The sequence below is a fragment of the Oreochromis niloticus genome, linkage group LG18 (assembly GCF_001858045.2).
Source record: "Oreochromis niloticus isolate F11D_XX linkage group LG18, O_niloticus_UMD_NMBU, whole genome shotgun sequence".
Classification (NCBI taxonomy): domain Eukaryota; kingdom Metazoa; phylum Chordata; class Actinopteri; order Cichliformes; family Cichlidae; genus Oreochromis; species Oreochromis niloticus.
In genome coordinates this window covers 31,840,569-31,856,374 of record NC_031982.2, presented here as the reverse complement: position 1 = coordinate 31,856,374, position 15,806 = coordinate 31,840,569, and the positions used below count along the sequence as shown (strand labels likewise).

Genomic DNA, 15,806 nt, shown 5'->3' with positions numbered 1-15,806 from the left:
ATGTGTGTCACAAATTAATCTGGCCGTAGGCTACGGCACTTGGCCACAGGTGGCGCTAGTTGACTCGACACCATTTGAGTGCACACAAAGTAAACTGGACGCTTTAGTTACGAAGTGACAGACATCGGATAATAAAATGTACGAGGGGAATGATGACGAAGACAAGATTCTCCAGATCGTTGACTCTTGCTGTCCTGTGAACAGCATCGGCGTGGGGACGTTTATTTGTTTGGCGTTTTCTCGGTCGCCTCGTGCTTGAGAATATCACCAGGTAAACTCGAGACAGTTTTAAATATTTTGTTGTTAAACAGCAACACGACTGGCGGACTGTGTTTGAGGTAACCTCACACATGTCGCAGATTAAATATAGTCAGTGTTTATTTGCTGGTTTGTCGGTTCCTGAAAAGCAAATCTACGACACATCTGTTCGACTGTCACCAGTTAATCTGTGACACCAGTTAATCTGGAACACCGGGGTTTTGGGGCTGGAGAGATTGAATCTATCTTTACAGACTGATTTACTGAGTTACTTTGAGAGCAGGGCTCCATGATGTAAATTAGCCTTACAGTTGTTAGTTTCGTTTCTTCTTTATTACCACAGAACTCTATACTTCCCCTTATATTTCACTTCCTTTAAGTATTTGTTTTTAGTTAAAACTTTCTTTCTATTTCATTAATTTAGACATCCATAAAAAAATCTCTGTAGACACAGCAAACATATTTCTGATCAGTTGAGAAACTAAAAAATAATTTTTCTACTAGTGAGATTGTTGGATTGTATTTGTTGTGTTTCGTTATGTGTTATCAAGTTGTTCTGGGGTAAAGGTTGTAAATGTTGTTGTAGCTTTAATTGGGTAAATGTTAACATAGCCTTTGAAAGGAAGTAAACAGGTAAAGGGAATTAGAGCCAGGAGGAAGGTACAGAGTTTTTCACCCGTGGTGTGACTCTGTGTTTTTTATTTTCTTTAAAGGTCACTCTTTATTATGTGACTTTTTATAAAGTGCGCCAAGCTTTTTAAAGGCATTTTTTTATTGCTCTTAAAAATGTGTGTGAACAGCGCACTCTCCTTCTTTACAAAACAACCTGATATGTCATTTGTCCATTTGTCACAAGTTTTGCCTTTACTGTTTCACAAAGCATATATATGTATATATATATATATATATATATATATACATATATGTATATGTGTATATATATATATATATATATATATATATAATAAATACAATATAATATAATACGAGAATATTAAACAGGTCACTACCTTCACATCAATCAAAAATCTGAATAAACTGAAGTAAAGCTGAATTATTCTCACTTTTCTCTTTTATCAGGTGACTGCAGGTTTTAAAGAACATGGAAAGGTATCACACTCAACACCTCACATTAGATTCACTGCTACAAGAACAAATGCAGAAAACATTTCATACATGCAGTCCCGAAAGGTTGATTCTGTTCATCTGGATGTAACGTTTTCAGTGGGAGAAACATTTCATCACCATCCAAGTGACGTCTTCAGTCTCAGATAACTGCAGGTTTCCCCAACCTTATAAACAGGACATTTGCATAATGACTGAAGCTAGCACCACTGAATGAACAGTGGTGCTAGCTTCTCCCACTGAAAACGCAACGTCCAGATGAGCAGAATAAACCATTTGGGATTTACTTACCTGGATGACTGAGCAGGCATCAAGACATACATGCAGTAACACATCTGTCTACCAGATAATCGCCTGTTCTTTCTTATGTTAACAATTTATTTTAACCCAGCACTGTTAACAAACACTAAAAACTTTTTATTTTATTTAAGACAAACTTACTAAACAAAATGGCAGCTGTAATGATAAAATGTTGTCCTACAGTGACTCATAGAGATCCAGGCAACATGACAGTAACTGACCCATCTCATCTAAGAGCTTCAGACTTTATAAGCTCGCTGTTATACATTAGCAGTTATTGAAAGCAAAATATTGAAATGGCTGATTAACATTGTGTGATCCAAAGTGTCATAAACTGAGCTCAGATCAAGCAGAATAAAGACAGAGTAGAGCCCAGAGTCAGCAGTGAGCAGTAGATCATTTGAGACCTTGATCAAAGCAGTTTCAGGATTGTGATGTGAGCAAAAGGCAGAATGAAATTTTACAAAGATCTGATTGTTGTTAATATCATGAACTGAGCCGCAATACATTTTATCACTAACACTGGGGATAAAAGTCCTAGTGTGAAGATGAAATTGAGGGATCAAAACAGGCTTTCATAAACTCCTGTGTATAGAGTCATATGTGGGGCCATTTGTATACATATGTACATAATCATTTATTATCTTTTTTTCAGAAATGTAAAAGAGTGTTACTAATCTATGTTCTTACATTAATAAGAACAAATTGACAGTCCATAATTTTAAGAAAAATGATCCAGTAATGTTACAAAATAATGAAATGTTGAAATTATATTTTTTTCTCTGACAGGGGTTTTGTTTTAAATTGTTACTTACATATTTTTTTACACTCTTTTTTTTGTTAAATCGGAAACAAACACAAAGCAAATCAGTGAAAGTCTTTTCACACTGAAGATCTGATTTTCATGAATTAGGAATGTGTCATTTTTTCCAGATGCTGGAGGAAAACATTATCACGTTTGTGAAGAACGAGCTAAAGAAGATGCAGAATGATCTGAATCCAGATTATTCAGAGTGTCAGAGGGATGAAGAGGAGGTGTTGGACAGTGAGGAAGAGAAGCAGAGAAGGAGCAGCAGAGAGGCATTTCTGAAACTTGCAGTTAACTTCCTGAGAATAATGAAACAGGAGGAGCTGGCTGACTGTCTGCAGAGCAGTGAGAGGATTTCTCTTCATAAATTCAGTCTTTACAGGAATGAAATTTTCATATTTTCTATAATCATAACACTCTTGTTTCTGGTGCTTTCCTGTAGAAAATCCTGATCCAGGTTGTGAAAATACATTTAAATGTAACCTAAAGAAGAAGTTCCACAGTGTCTTTGAGGGGATCGCTAAACCAGGAACCCGAACCACTCTAAATGAGATCTACACAGAGCTCTGCATCACAGAGGGAGGGACCGGAGAGGTCAACACTGAACATGAGGTCAGACAGATTGAAATGTTTTCCTGGAAACCAAACAGACCAGAAACAACAATCAGGTGTGAAGACATCTTTAAAGCTTTGACTGAAAGAGACAAACCAATCAGAACAGTTCTGACCAAAGGAGTGGCTGGCATCGGGAAAACACTCCTGACACAAAAGTTCATTTTGGACTGGGCTGAAGACAAGACCAACCAGGACATCCAGTTCATGTTTCCATTCCCATTCAGAGAGCTGAATTTACTGAAGGATAAAAAGTTCAGCTTAGTGGGATTTATTCATCACTTCTTTACTGAAATCAAAGAAGCAGGAATCTGTAACTTTAAAAAGTTCAAAGTTGTGTTCATCTTTGATGGTCTGGATGAGTGTCGACTTCCTCTGAACTTCCACATCACTGAGATCCTCACTGATGTTACAGAGTCCACATCAGTGGATGTGCTGCTGACAAACCTCATCAGGGGAAAGTTGCTTCCTTCTGCTCACATCTGGATAACCACACGACCTGCAGCAGCCAATCAGATCCCTGCTGAGTATATAGACATGGTTACAGAGGTCAGAGGGTTCACTGACCCAAAGAAGGAAGAGTACTTCATGAAGAGACTCAGAGACAAGGAAGAGGCCAACACCATAATCTCTCACATCAAGACATCACGAAGCCTCCACATCATGTGTCACATCCCACTCTTCTGCTGGATCACTGCTACAGTTTTAGAGAGTTTGTTAAAAACCAAACAGGCTGGAGGACAGCTGCCCAAGACACTGACTGAGATGTACATTCACTTCCTGGTGGTTCAGACCAAACTGAAGAACATCAACTATGATGGAGGAGCTGAGACAGATCCTCTCTGGAGTCCAGAGAGTAAGATAATGATTGAAGCACTGGGGAAACTGGCGTTTGAGCAGCTGCAGAAAGGAAACCTGATCTTCTATGAATCAGACCTGACAGAGTGTGACATTAATGTCAGAGAAGCCTCAGTGTACTCAGGAGTGTTCACACAGATCTTTAAAGAAGAGAGAGGGCTGTACCAGGATAGGGTGTTCTGTTTTGTCCATCTGAGTGTTCAGGAGTTTCTGGCAGCTCTACATGTCCACCTGACCTTCATCAACTCTGGTATCAACCTGCTGGAAGAAGAAGAAACAGCCTCAGTGCAGACTGGAGTATATTCAGTTAGACAGTTCTACCAGAGTGCTGTGGACAAGGCTTTAAAGAGTCCAAATGGACACTTGGACTTGTTTCTTCGCTTCCTCCTGGGTCTTTCATTGCAGACCAATCAGACTCTTTTACAAGGCCTGTTGATACCAAAAAGAAACATCTCACAGACCAATCATGAAACAGTTCAGTACATAAAAAATAAACTGAATGAGAATCTCTCTCCTGAAAAAAGCATCAATCTGTTCCACTGTCTGAATGAACTGAATGATGACTCTAGTGAAGGAGATCCAACGTCATCTGAGTTCAGGAAGCCTGTCCATAGTTGATCTTTCTCCTGCCCAGTGGTCAGCTCTGGTCTTTGTCCTACTGATATCAGAAGAAGAGCTGGATGTGTTTGATCTGAAGGAATACTCAGCTTCAGAGGAGGCTTTTTTGAGACTGCTGCCAGTGGTCAAAGACTCCAAGAAAGTTCTGTAAGTGTGTAACCAGTGTGAAACAGGTTGGGGCATGCTTCACATCTGTGCTCCTCTCTAGGAATTTGGTAGCATCACAGATGTTTTCTAACTTTTTCACTGATATATTTTCAGGCTTAGCGGATGTAATCTCACAAAGAAAAGCTGTGAAGCTCTATCATCAGTTCTCAGATCCCAGTCCTCTAGACTGAGAGAGCTGGACATGAGTAACAACAACATTCAGGACTCAGGAGTGGAGTTGTTGTGTGCTGGCCTTGAAAGTTCACACTGCACACTTCAAACTCTCAGGTTAGATCATCTTACTACTTGTTTAAGATTTTGACATTCCACTAATTGAAATAATCTTTGGCAAACAAACAAACAAATTAAATGTAGTTCACTCAGACTGTGTGCCATGTGTTGTATTATATTTGCAGGCTTTCAGGCTGTCTGATCACAGAGAAAGGCTGTGCTTTCCTCAGTTCAGCTCTGAGCTCTAACCCCTCCCATCTGACACAGCTGGACCTGAGCTACAATCATCTAGGAGACTCGGGAATGAAGCTGCTGTTGACATGACTGCAGGATCCACAGTGGAAACTGGAAACCCTCAGGTAAGGAGAAGTCGAGGTAGGGCTACAAACATTACCTCTATGATGTAAGCTTACATCATAGTGTTTGATAGTAGGCAAGAAAATGTAAATGTAATAAATTGTGTTTTATAGAGCAGGGCGATATGACCAAAAATATTTATCACGATATACATTTGAAAATTTGCGATAACAATATAACTGACAATATAATTGACACTAGACAAAATACTTTACAACTCCACAACTTTATTAGTGCAAAAAAAAAAAACATCAATGTATTTTCACTTAAACAAGCAGCTGTTTTTTATGTGAATTAAAGTTATATAAAAATTTAACAGTGCAAATGCAAATTCCTTGCTGACAGTTTAACCAAAAGGCATTTCCAGTGGAAACTGGCCGACATATCCTCAGCATAACCATGTATAATATCCACAAAACTTAAAAAGAGGTTATACACACAATACGGTAATATTATGTTGAAGCACAGTACGTATCACTCCGCGAGGCTCCTGCCTACGATAGCCGTAATGCTCTGACAATCCATCAAGCGGTGCGGCTTCGTAGCTTAGCAAAGTCGCACTAAAACATTTGACAGATTTTCGAGCGCCGTGTTCCACATAAAATCGTTTCGAGGTCAGTAAACACAACCAGAATTCATACATAAGGCACACGGGATTATAAGGGGCACTGTCAATTTTCAGAAAAATCAAAGGATTGATTTTAAGTGTGCCGTATTTTCCAAAAAACACAGTAATAACGACGGTCCGCTAGCATGCGCTACCAAAAATAGTGCTTTGTTGTGTATCTGGCAGACGAAAGCCAAACCAGTTCCACACCACTGAAGTTGCAGCATTTTTACAAACCACTTCTCGCTCATCCGTTTCATTCAATGATCCGCTTTCGCTTTTCTCATTCTCCGTTGCCGCTATGCTTTTTCTGCCATGTGCGTATGAAAACAAAGGCACTGCGCATGCACGTTTTACCCATATTCTATCGCAATATTTCATTTTCTTATCGTTGCCGAACATTATACCGGTATTACCATGAACGGTATGATATGGCCCAGCCCTAGTGTTTTATATGGGTATACAAAACAGGTACAGACTAAAACAAAAGTATGATACCTTGTTCAAGCGAGGGATGGAAACATGAAATATTTGCTTTTGATTGCTGAGTAAGAATGAGCTAGTCTGACACCGCCTTTTTTTTTTTTTAATTTCAGGATGGAGCCTTGTGGAGTACAATGGCTGAAACCAGGTTTAAGGAAATGTAAGTGTGTTTTTAAATCCAGGCATTAAATCACTGACAGCTTGCATTTAAACCCTGTTATATTGTGTAGTATAACTAGTACACTTTATTTATCCTCTTTATATATGTATATTTGAAATGATCAGTTTTTAAAAATACAGCCACAGCAAAGGTATAGAAACAATCAGTTCCAAGAAAGATTTACATAGGTAAAAAGCCACCAGCATACCTTAAGTCAGTGGTTCCCAAAGTGTGGGGCCCGCCCCCTAGGGGGGGCGCAGAGCTATTGCAGGGGGGGCGCGGCATGAAAAGGGAAAAAAAACAAAAACAAGGCTTGGACACTGCTAGCAGGGGGCGCCCACACAAACGCAAAGCAGGAGATGAAGCATCGCTGAATATGTTTCCAAACCAACTTCATTCTAAGCCAAAGACTAGAAAATATGGTGAAGCATATCTTCCCTTTGGTTTCACCTGCACAAGTGCTGAGGTAGGTCTCCCTGCAGAATTAGTTTTCCCTGCATCGGGAGCAGCGCTGGGCTGTTCAAATCACGGACAAACAGTATCCCACAGTTGTTTATGTTTTTGAACCCATTTTGTAGAGGGTTTTTTTTTTTAAATGTATTGATAGCAATGTTGAACATTATTACACAGGAAAAAAAACAACTACATGTAAAATAATTACACCGTGATGCCTCTGCCTTTCTAAATGCAGGGACAGTAATGGCCTGTATATGTAAGCGTGTAAAACCTGCAGAGTCAGATTAACAGTATTTTGTCTCTATCTGCCATTCTGCAATTCATCTCATGTAAACAATAACGTGGCGCACAGCGTGACGTGAAAAAGCCACATACCTTTGACATTGCGTGACAAACTTTGTATTCCTTGTCCACACGTAAACGCAAAAAAAAAGGAGTTTTAAAAAATCTCCGTTCTCGGTGATTCGATACGCCGTTTACATGTGCCCGAAACAGCTGCGCGTTCAAAAATACCCGTGTAGGTGCGGACGGAGCGTAAAAGAGTTGGTAGTTTATTTTCTTACTACCAGTAATTTATTGCAGATTATTTGTATTTGCTTAATTGTTTAATAAATGTTTGAGGTGTGAAATAAACCGCAATGGAGCAAAATATGGGTGTGTGTGGTTGAAGGATGTGTTTGTGCGTGTGCGTGCGCGCGTGCACGCGCGGGGGTGGGGGGCGCGAACATTTTCTTGTTAAACAAGGGGGGCCCAGCAAAAAAAGTTTGGGAACCACTGCCTTAAGTTAAAATCATAAGGTAGATCACCTGCCTTCTTGTACAACCATAAAAAGTCACTTTACCAGCTGGATTTTGATCCTCATGAAGTGATGTGAAAACCAGGGTCAGTAGAATGTCTGGAGAGGATACACAGACAACTGACTGAGTGTCTCCTCAAATCTTCCCTAACAAGATCCAGAGATACTTGAACTGTTCATTTGGCACTGAAAGTGTGTAAATAATTTGCAGCTTAGAGCCACGGCCTCAGACTTGGAGGTTCACACATCCTCACTTCAGTCATCTTCACACTTGACTGCAAACTGGTCCTCTACAAATTGGAAATAACCACATGACCATATCATGCACTAAATGAGACATAATCCACAAACCAATCCACAAATCTTTTTGTAATTGATTTTGTCGACTCTATTTTCATAGATTTCATGAAAAGGAAAGCCCTGATGGAGTGTAATGTGGACTGGTTAGGAAAACCAACCACTCCATTAGGGACTTGGCATTTTACAGGAACAGCTCGGTTCTCCATCCTCAATAATGGAGATGCATCTAGCTGGGACTTTTCATACTCAACATTGTGTTGACATTCTGATGCAAATGGGAGTTGAGGATCTCTTAGACCTCTGCTCAACACTCCAAGTGTACCCTAACTTTATTCTTCACTGTGCTAGGCTCGTTGGGTATCCTCCCCCCCCATACATTCAACTACATTCACTATGGCTATAGCTCCACATGGCCTCATTATCTGGGACTATCTTCTGTAGATCCCCTATAAAACCTTAAGTCAATAGAGTGGGAGTTCTTAAGTAGTAGAGTTTTTAAAAACACCCAAAGATAAATAAAAGAAGTGTAATTTAAAACACAAAGTTCAGATTTGAAATGAAAAAGTGGATTGTTGGATGAGAACTTGACTATAATGATTGCTAAAGGTGATATTGATCATCAACTATAAGACAAACAACACAATCTCATGACGAACCATCCTGTGAAGTGGTAAGTCATTTTTGTAGTAGACCCTGAGGTGTGAATGCAGAAGATTTCAGGCTTGGAGTTGAATAATCACTGCATGCTCCAGTTAGGTACTGTATGTCTTAATTTTCTTGGTAATCTCTATTCATGATTGCATTCCTTTTATTTCAGAATATCTTCAGACTGTATAGCACAGTAACTCTTGTAGTTTGAATGATTAGAGTTCTACAAACTGATTGTATATCTTCTCCCCATATTCTTTCCATTAGATTTCTGTGAACTAAACCTGGATTTAAACACAATACACAGAAAACTCAAACTGTCTGACAACAACAGGAAGGTGGTGCATGTAGAAGAGGACCAGCAGTATGTTGATAATGATGAAAGATTTGATCATTGGCCTCAGCTGCTGTGTACCAACACTCTGACGGGTCGCTGTTACTGGGAGGTTGAGTGGAGTGGAGAGGTTCATATTGCAGTGGCTTACAAAGGAATCAAACGGAAAGGAAACGGTGATGACAGCAGGTTTGGCAAAACTGATCAGTCCTGGTCTTTGTACTGTGATGAGGGCGAATACTTTGCAACTCACAATTACAAATCAAGAGCCATCCCTGTCTCCTCCTCTGCCTGTCACAAAGTAGCAGTGTATGTGGACTGTCCTATGGGCACCGTGTCCTTCTATAACATAATCTCTGGCACACTGGTCCACCTCCACACCTTCAACACCACATTCACTGAACCTGTATACCCTGGGTTTAGAGTTAGGTTACGTGACTCTCATATCTACATCTGTGCTGACTCAGAAAACTGAACCTGAGCTCATAAAGTAGCAATATAGCAAAGTTACTGAGCTACAGTAACATAACTGTCATCCATTTATTATAAAATACACAACATTATACATTTGAATATGGTAAATGTTTCAAATGTGATTGGAATTACACCAACAGTCCACCAAAAGTCCTAGTGCCACCTTCTTAACTTCTAGATCATGCAGTAGTAGTGGAAATAGAAAACTGAGGAAAGAATAAAAAAGCAGGCGAAACGTTTGATTAAGTGAACTGGTGGTTGTAATATGTTTGCAATTCAAGTGCATGGTTCTGAGGCTTTTGGATAGGAATCCTGTAGCACCACCATCTGGCCAAAAGTTACTGGAAAGCGTCAGAGAGAGCAGGAGTAGTTCAAAGTTCAGACTGGATTCTGGTCAGCTGAGATCTTTACCTGTGCCTGTATAATCTGCTTTCATGTATGATAGAAAGATATAAATGAAGAATGAAAACTTTCCTCAGTGCACAGTTGTTTTTGCAAATGTTGTAAAGCACCTGTATTGAAATTTGTCATACACTAATAAGCATCTAAACTTCTAGGTGCTCGATGATGATGATGATGATGATAAATAAAAAAGCTTCAGTCAATGGCCATGGCAATAGAACAGCATACTTAATATGCTTAGAAGGACTTATGAAAAGAGAAACATGTCCAGAGAATCAAGCTGCAAGAGTCTTTCTGAGGTTCCTGTTCAAAAACCACATGCCCAAAATATATGAGAGAGTATTCCCTTATTTCTCTCTATTATATAAATGTAAGTAACAGAGGCTGGAACATAGAGGGAAGTAGTTTTTTTTTCTTACCTAATTTATTTTTGCATTTTATTGCATATAACCCTTTTCCAAATATGCTTCAATAGACAGTAAACACCAGGGAAGGAGTGCATTCATTGTGATTTTTTGACTCCTGTTAGTGGAAAAGTCCAGAATCCTGACAGATACCTGAAAACTCTCAACATCCTCTGTGAGCTGTTTATCAGTAATAAAAGCTCAGTCCTGTATCATGGACCTGAGGTACCTCAGAAAATACAGACTACTTGGGCCCTTTTTGAAGAGAACTTCTGTGTTTTTAATGGAGTGACCTTTGTAAGAGTGACGACGGGACAAGACTCAGCAGTTCATCTGCATCTAAAGGACAAAGGTCACTCTTTCGAGGATGCCAGCAGGTAACCAGACAGCAGCTCATCTTTGTATCCTTCACACTCAACACACATTCAGAGTTCATGTGAGACGCTGCTCAGGACAGTGTCAGTGTGTTTGAGAGGACACTCACTCACCACAGGATCTGAAGCAGGTTCCTGCTTTTAAAAACTACATTTCTAAAACCGAAACATATTTTTACATTTACAGTTAATTTACAGTTAAAACCGTTTCCGTCAGGAGGCAAAGCATTACTTAATGTATATGAAACCACAGATACATCAGAGCTTATAACACATCATTATCATCATCATCATAACATCAACCTGAGGACGTCATAATAAGCTTCTGTTCAACAGAGAGCGATAATTACAATAAACGCTCTGTGAGGTCAAAGTTCACATTTTGTTTTATTCCCTTAAAATAATCACAGTTTATATTCATCGTGTTATTATTGACACTTTGATCAAGATTCGTTCAAAATAATGTAAACACCATGATCAGTTTCCTCCATTAAGTTTATGATTATTATTCTCTGTCATCATGTTGTTGAACTAAACTCCAACAGCCTCGTTTACATTGTTGATCAAACACTGATCTGATGAGCTGGAAGTTGATCAGTATTCATCACTGGACTGAACGTGGATCCTGTTTTCTATTCAGACAGTACATGGATGAAAGGTATTCGTGTACTTCATGTACTTTAAGTCTTTCAAGCTGCAGAAGTGTTTTTCTGACACACGGTGGCGCCATGTTTTATGTTTTGATGAAGAAAAGGGAAACTTCTCACGTTTCCTCCACAGTCAGTGCAGAAAAACCGGAGTCGTCAGTTTATTGTGCTGTTTGAGCCAAATGGATTTTAAAGACTGAGAGTGTGAAAGAAACAGCAGCACAGAAAAGAAAAATAGATTTAGAAAAAGACATGAAAATAAGATCAGTGTGTATAACACTAAAGTAGAAACACACAGCAGTTAGCAGGCTCGGTGAGCAGCTGGACTCTCATTTTCACACAGACATTTTCAAGGTGCTGAGTGGAAAAGTCACAGGTGCACGGCAGCTCGATACCTGCTGCAAGTGGGGACTGGTAAGCTGTGCACGCGGATTATATTTTTTCTGGGAAACGGCTCCGCATCGTGGCTGTTGCGCCGAACAGTGATCGTCTGCAGCTTCTGTCACACGGATCATATGAAGTTTGTTAGTTGGTAGGTGTGAGCGAGTGCAGCTTTGGTGTCTAGTTATGCTCAAGGAAATACACAGAGATCTGCGCAGTTGGTGCACGTTTCCCCTCAAAGAAACCCAGACGTCTCACCCTGGAAAACATAAACGATCGATCCGAAGTTAGTCCACCGATCTCCCCGAGCTTTATACACGAGCGAGTGGCACCAAGAGACCAGTCTCTATGCGACCAAAGTGATGACGTCAGGCAGAGAAACAGTGAAAGCGTGGTTCTGTCTTTTTACTCAGATCCTATTTTCTGTTTTTATACACTTTTTCCTGGATTTGATTCTATCTTCTTCTTTTTCTTTCTTTTTTTTTTTTTTGGAGTACAGCACCAGGACTTTGGGTTTGGGTGGTGCTCTCATTGACCTGCTGATTGTAAAGATGAATCTCAGATGGATGAGAAGGTTGTGTTTTGTAAAATATTTTAAAACCACGTAAATGTTGAACATATGCACTTACACTGTAATATGTCAGTGTTTGATACTGAAAATGATTGTTGAATGAGGAATTCTATAAATGAGTGTTTGCTGGTGACCCATCCAGTCAGTGTGTAAGGACCTGTGTTTAATGGGCTTCTATTGTTTGCTCCATGTTTAAAGGTGTGTTTATGTTACTGTAGCAAAGACGGAGTAGAGATTTGCGTGTGTTGTTGTACAAGGATAGAAAACAACCAGGAGGTGGGATCAAACCTCTTCTTACTGTGACTGTGCTCATTACAGAACCGCTGTCTGGGTGCATAAATTCATGGTCAGATAGTATAAACAGGCTTCCAGCTTGGTTATGACGCATGCATATGAAGTGCTCATCAACTTGGATTGTCTCATTCAACGTTAGCTCATGACATCTCCACTTTTTGAAAAACCAATTAGCGTCCAATCTAACATTACCTTTGTTAAATTTGACGAAGTGGTCCTTTACATACACCAGAGTGAGATGTAGCCCTTTATATTTGACAGAACACCTGTAGTCAGTGTGTAAAGAGGTCACTGTCTTTCTGGCAAACATGCACACAGTAATGCACTGAGGAAAAGGAAATAATGATGACAAAATATATTTTTAAATTTAGGTCAGCATTAAATATCGGCAGCAGTGACTCATACTCAGTCACTGCCCCACACAACTGCAGCGGGACGGAGTCATCGTGCACTTCAGAGATAAATCAAGTGGTTAAAGGTAAGAAAAAGAGTCCATCTGAAAGAAGAGGAGACAACATTAGCATGTACTGTGTCTTTGTTAAAATTTACTGTGTTTCTGGGTGTCATTTATTTTTATTTTGTCTTTTTTAAAATATTGATTTTTTTAACATTTTAGCTCTTATTTCATTGAACAGTGCACAAATAAGACAGGAAAGCAGGGACAGACTGAAGAGGTATGAGCAGGCCTGGCATGGACCCAGACTCAGGCCTCTACAGCACGCTTTGACCTGTGGTTCACCAGGTCAACCAGCAGCTTGCTGTCTGTTAACTTTCAGTGCATTTAAAAGCACTGGGCTCATCCATACATGCACTTGACTACTTGTCCAGTTCAGGGTTGTGTGGAAGTGTTTGGAGCCTTTCTCACCTGTCATGCGGTGAGAGGCGGGGAGTGAAATATACGCTGCGCTGAAGGCTGTTAATGTCATAATGTTCTATTGTTATTATTAGCATCCCAGTCAGGTGTGAGGTCATCTTTGTGGTAAAATAGTGGTGTTGATACAGTTTATTTACAGGTCAGTAGGTTGCATTTGATTTTAGAAGAGCTCAAACACCAAACAGTGACACCAACCATTAAACTGCGGTTAAAGTTTTATTTTCTCCTAACAGGAAGCTGTCTTATTTGATGTCTGTTTGTTTTAAGTATTTAAATAAAACATTATTTTATGATTTTATCGATATTTTGTTTGTATCAATCGTAGAAAAGTTAAGACTAAACTGGAGGTATAAACAGAAACATTGTGCGTAAATAGTAAATTAAATGCTTTTGTATCAGTGATACTCATGAATCCTTTATTATATTTATTCAGGGTGAGCTGGAAGCTTTGAGAGAACTGCTGAGAAAATGATTTTAATAATTTATTTCAGTTTTAGCCTGGCGTCACCTTCTGACAGAAAACAAATTCTGCAGCTCTGAAAACTTTAACATGAAATCGAAATGCAGGTTTTTCTTCTGGTTGCTTCCATTGCAGTGGTTGTAGTTCTTGCAGTTTTGGTCAGATGTTGTAATTAGTGAATGAAGTCAGACTGTAGATTTTCCTTCTTCTAGCTGTACTGACTGACCTTTGACCTCATGTGTTGATGACTCTTCACCTCTGTCTCCTCTCACAGGGAGAAGATGATCTGCAGGATCCTGCTGCTCATCATCCTCACCTCATGTGTCTGTGGTTAGTTTACAGCTTCACTTTATGAACTCCAAATAAAGCTCAACAACAGATTTGTTCCAGTTCTCAGTGTGTCTGCTCCTCTCTTTCCCTCTCTGTCTCCTCAACAGGATCATTTGTAGTCAATGTGACACAGACCTCCTATCAGGCAGAGGAGAACCACAACATCACACTGGAGTGGACGTTCACCACCAAACCTGACAGATCAACCAAATCTCTCAACATCCTCTGTGAACTTTTTATCAGTCATAAATCCTCAGTCGTGTATCGTGTTCATGAAGGTGTTGAGGTGTCAGAGTCTCAGGATGCAAAGTTTTCAGGACGAGTCCAGAGTGACAAAGACGCCCTCAGAGAAGGACGAATCAGACTTCAACTGTCCAGACTCAGGACTGATGACTCGGGTCTGTACCTGTGTGAGGTCAACACTGATTATGGCTTCAGTGTTGGAAGATGTCGACTTAATATCACTGGTGAGATCTTTTTTTTTTTTTTCACTTTGCAAACATTATTCAATTCAAGTTAAAACAAAATCTGTTATTTTGGGCTTGATATGTTTGTTTTTTGCAGTTTTTCATACATCCAACCTTCAGACTGTGAGTCCACAACCAGAGAGCAGAGAAAGCCAGCGTGGTGTTGGACTGTCACTGGTATTATCAGTACTAGTTCTAGTGGTCATCGGTGCTGTGCTCTGTTTAATTGGCATAATAAAAAAGGAAACAAGTCTTGACTAGTGTTTCAGAAATTAAACCAATCACGACTTAGAGGACAATTTTTTTGGAGGATAAATTTGAGCCCAAATTATTTGAGCTTTAAATAAAGACCTGAGTCACAAATTTAACCAACAAACTCATCAACATGTGTTTAAGTTCCAGAAAGCAAGTTATAAAAAAAATATATATAATCTGTATTAATTAATTTCCTATTTATTTGAGCTTTTACAGGAGTGATAAATAACATCAGTGTAAACAATGATTCTTTTTTTTACTAAAAAACGAGGAATCTTTGAACAGACTTTTTCTTATGTGTCTCATCCTGCTGCATTACAAGTTTCAGCTTCATCTCTCACCTCCATGAAGACTAAAGACTGTAACAGCTGATTGAGAGGGTTGCTGTTTAACGTTTTATCATTAAAATAAGTAAGATATGTGATGAGTACATATCCTCAGACATATCGCTGCTGTAATAATGTGTACATTGTAAATAAAATCCTTTTTATTAGAGAAGTTCTTATTTTTTGTCTTTTCATTTATTTATTTTTAAACAAGTGGAAAAACCAAATAGAGTTTATCATGAACACACAAAAGAACTTTATTAATACCATCAGTCCTGTTTGGGTTTATCCCACATTTATTAAAATGACAAGCATGTTTTTACTTTCTGTGGTCAGACTTTATTCTCAGCACCAGTTACTGAGTTTGTGGTTTCAGCCCCTCATTGCTTCATCAACAAATTTACTGTTTCTTATTTCTGCCATCCTGTAGATACTCAGAGAGCTTTGAA

The 15,806-nt window shown here is 39.3% G+C and overlaps 1 protein-coding gene across 2 annotated transcripts; it reads left to right on the top strand.

The window, feature by feature from the left end:
- Positions 1 to 5,282, top strand: LOC112842865 (protein NLRC3). 2 transcript variants are annotated; one of them, XM_025900337.1, is made up of 6 exons: positions 1 to 271; positions 1,339 to 1,368; positions 2,597 to 2,836; positions 2,934 to 4,726; positions 4,841 to 5,014; positions 5,143 to 5,282. In XM_025900337.1, exons 3-4 carry the CDS (start codon positions 2,599 to 2,601, stop codon positions 4,577 to 4,579), a joined length of 1,884 nt encoding a protein of 627 aa, XP_025756122.1. In that variant the 5' UTR covers positions 1 to 271; positions 1,339 to 1,368; positions 2,597 to 2,598; the 3' UTR covers positions 4,580 to 4,726; positions 4,841 to 5,014; positions 5,143 to 5,282. The 2 variants fall into 2 exon arrangements, with proteins under 2 accessions (XP_025756122.1, XP_025756123.1); XM_025900338.1 differs by having other exon boundaries at positions 2 to 271; positions 2,617 to 2,836.
- The last annotated feature ends 10,524 nt before the right edge of the window (positions 5,283 to 15,806 follow it).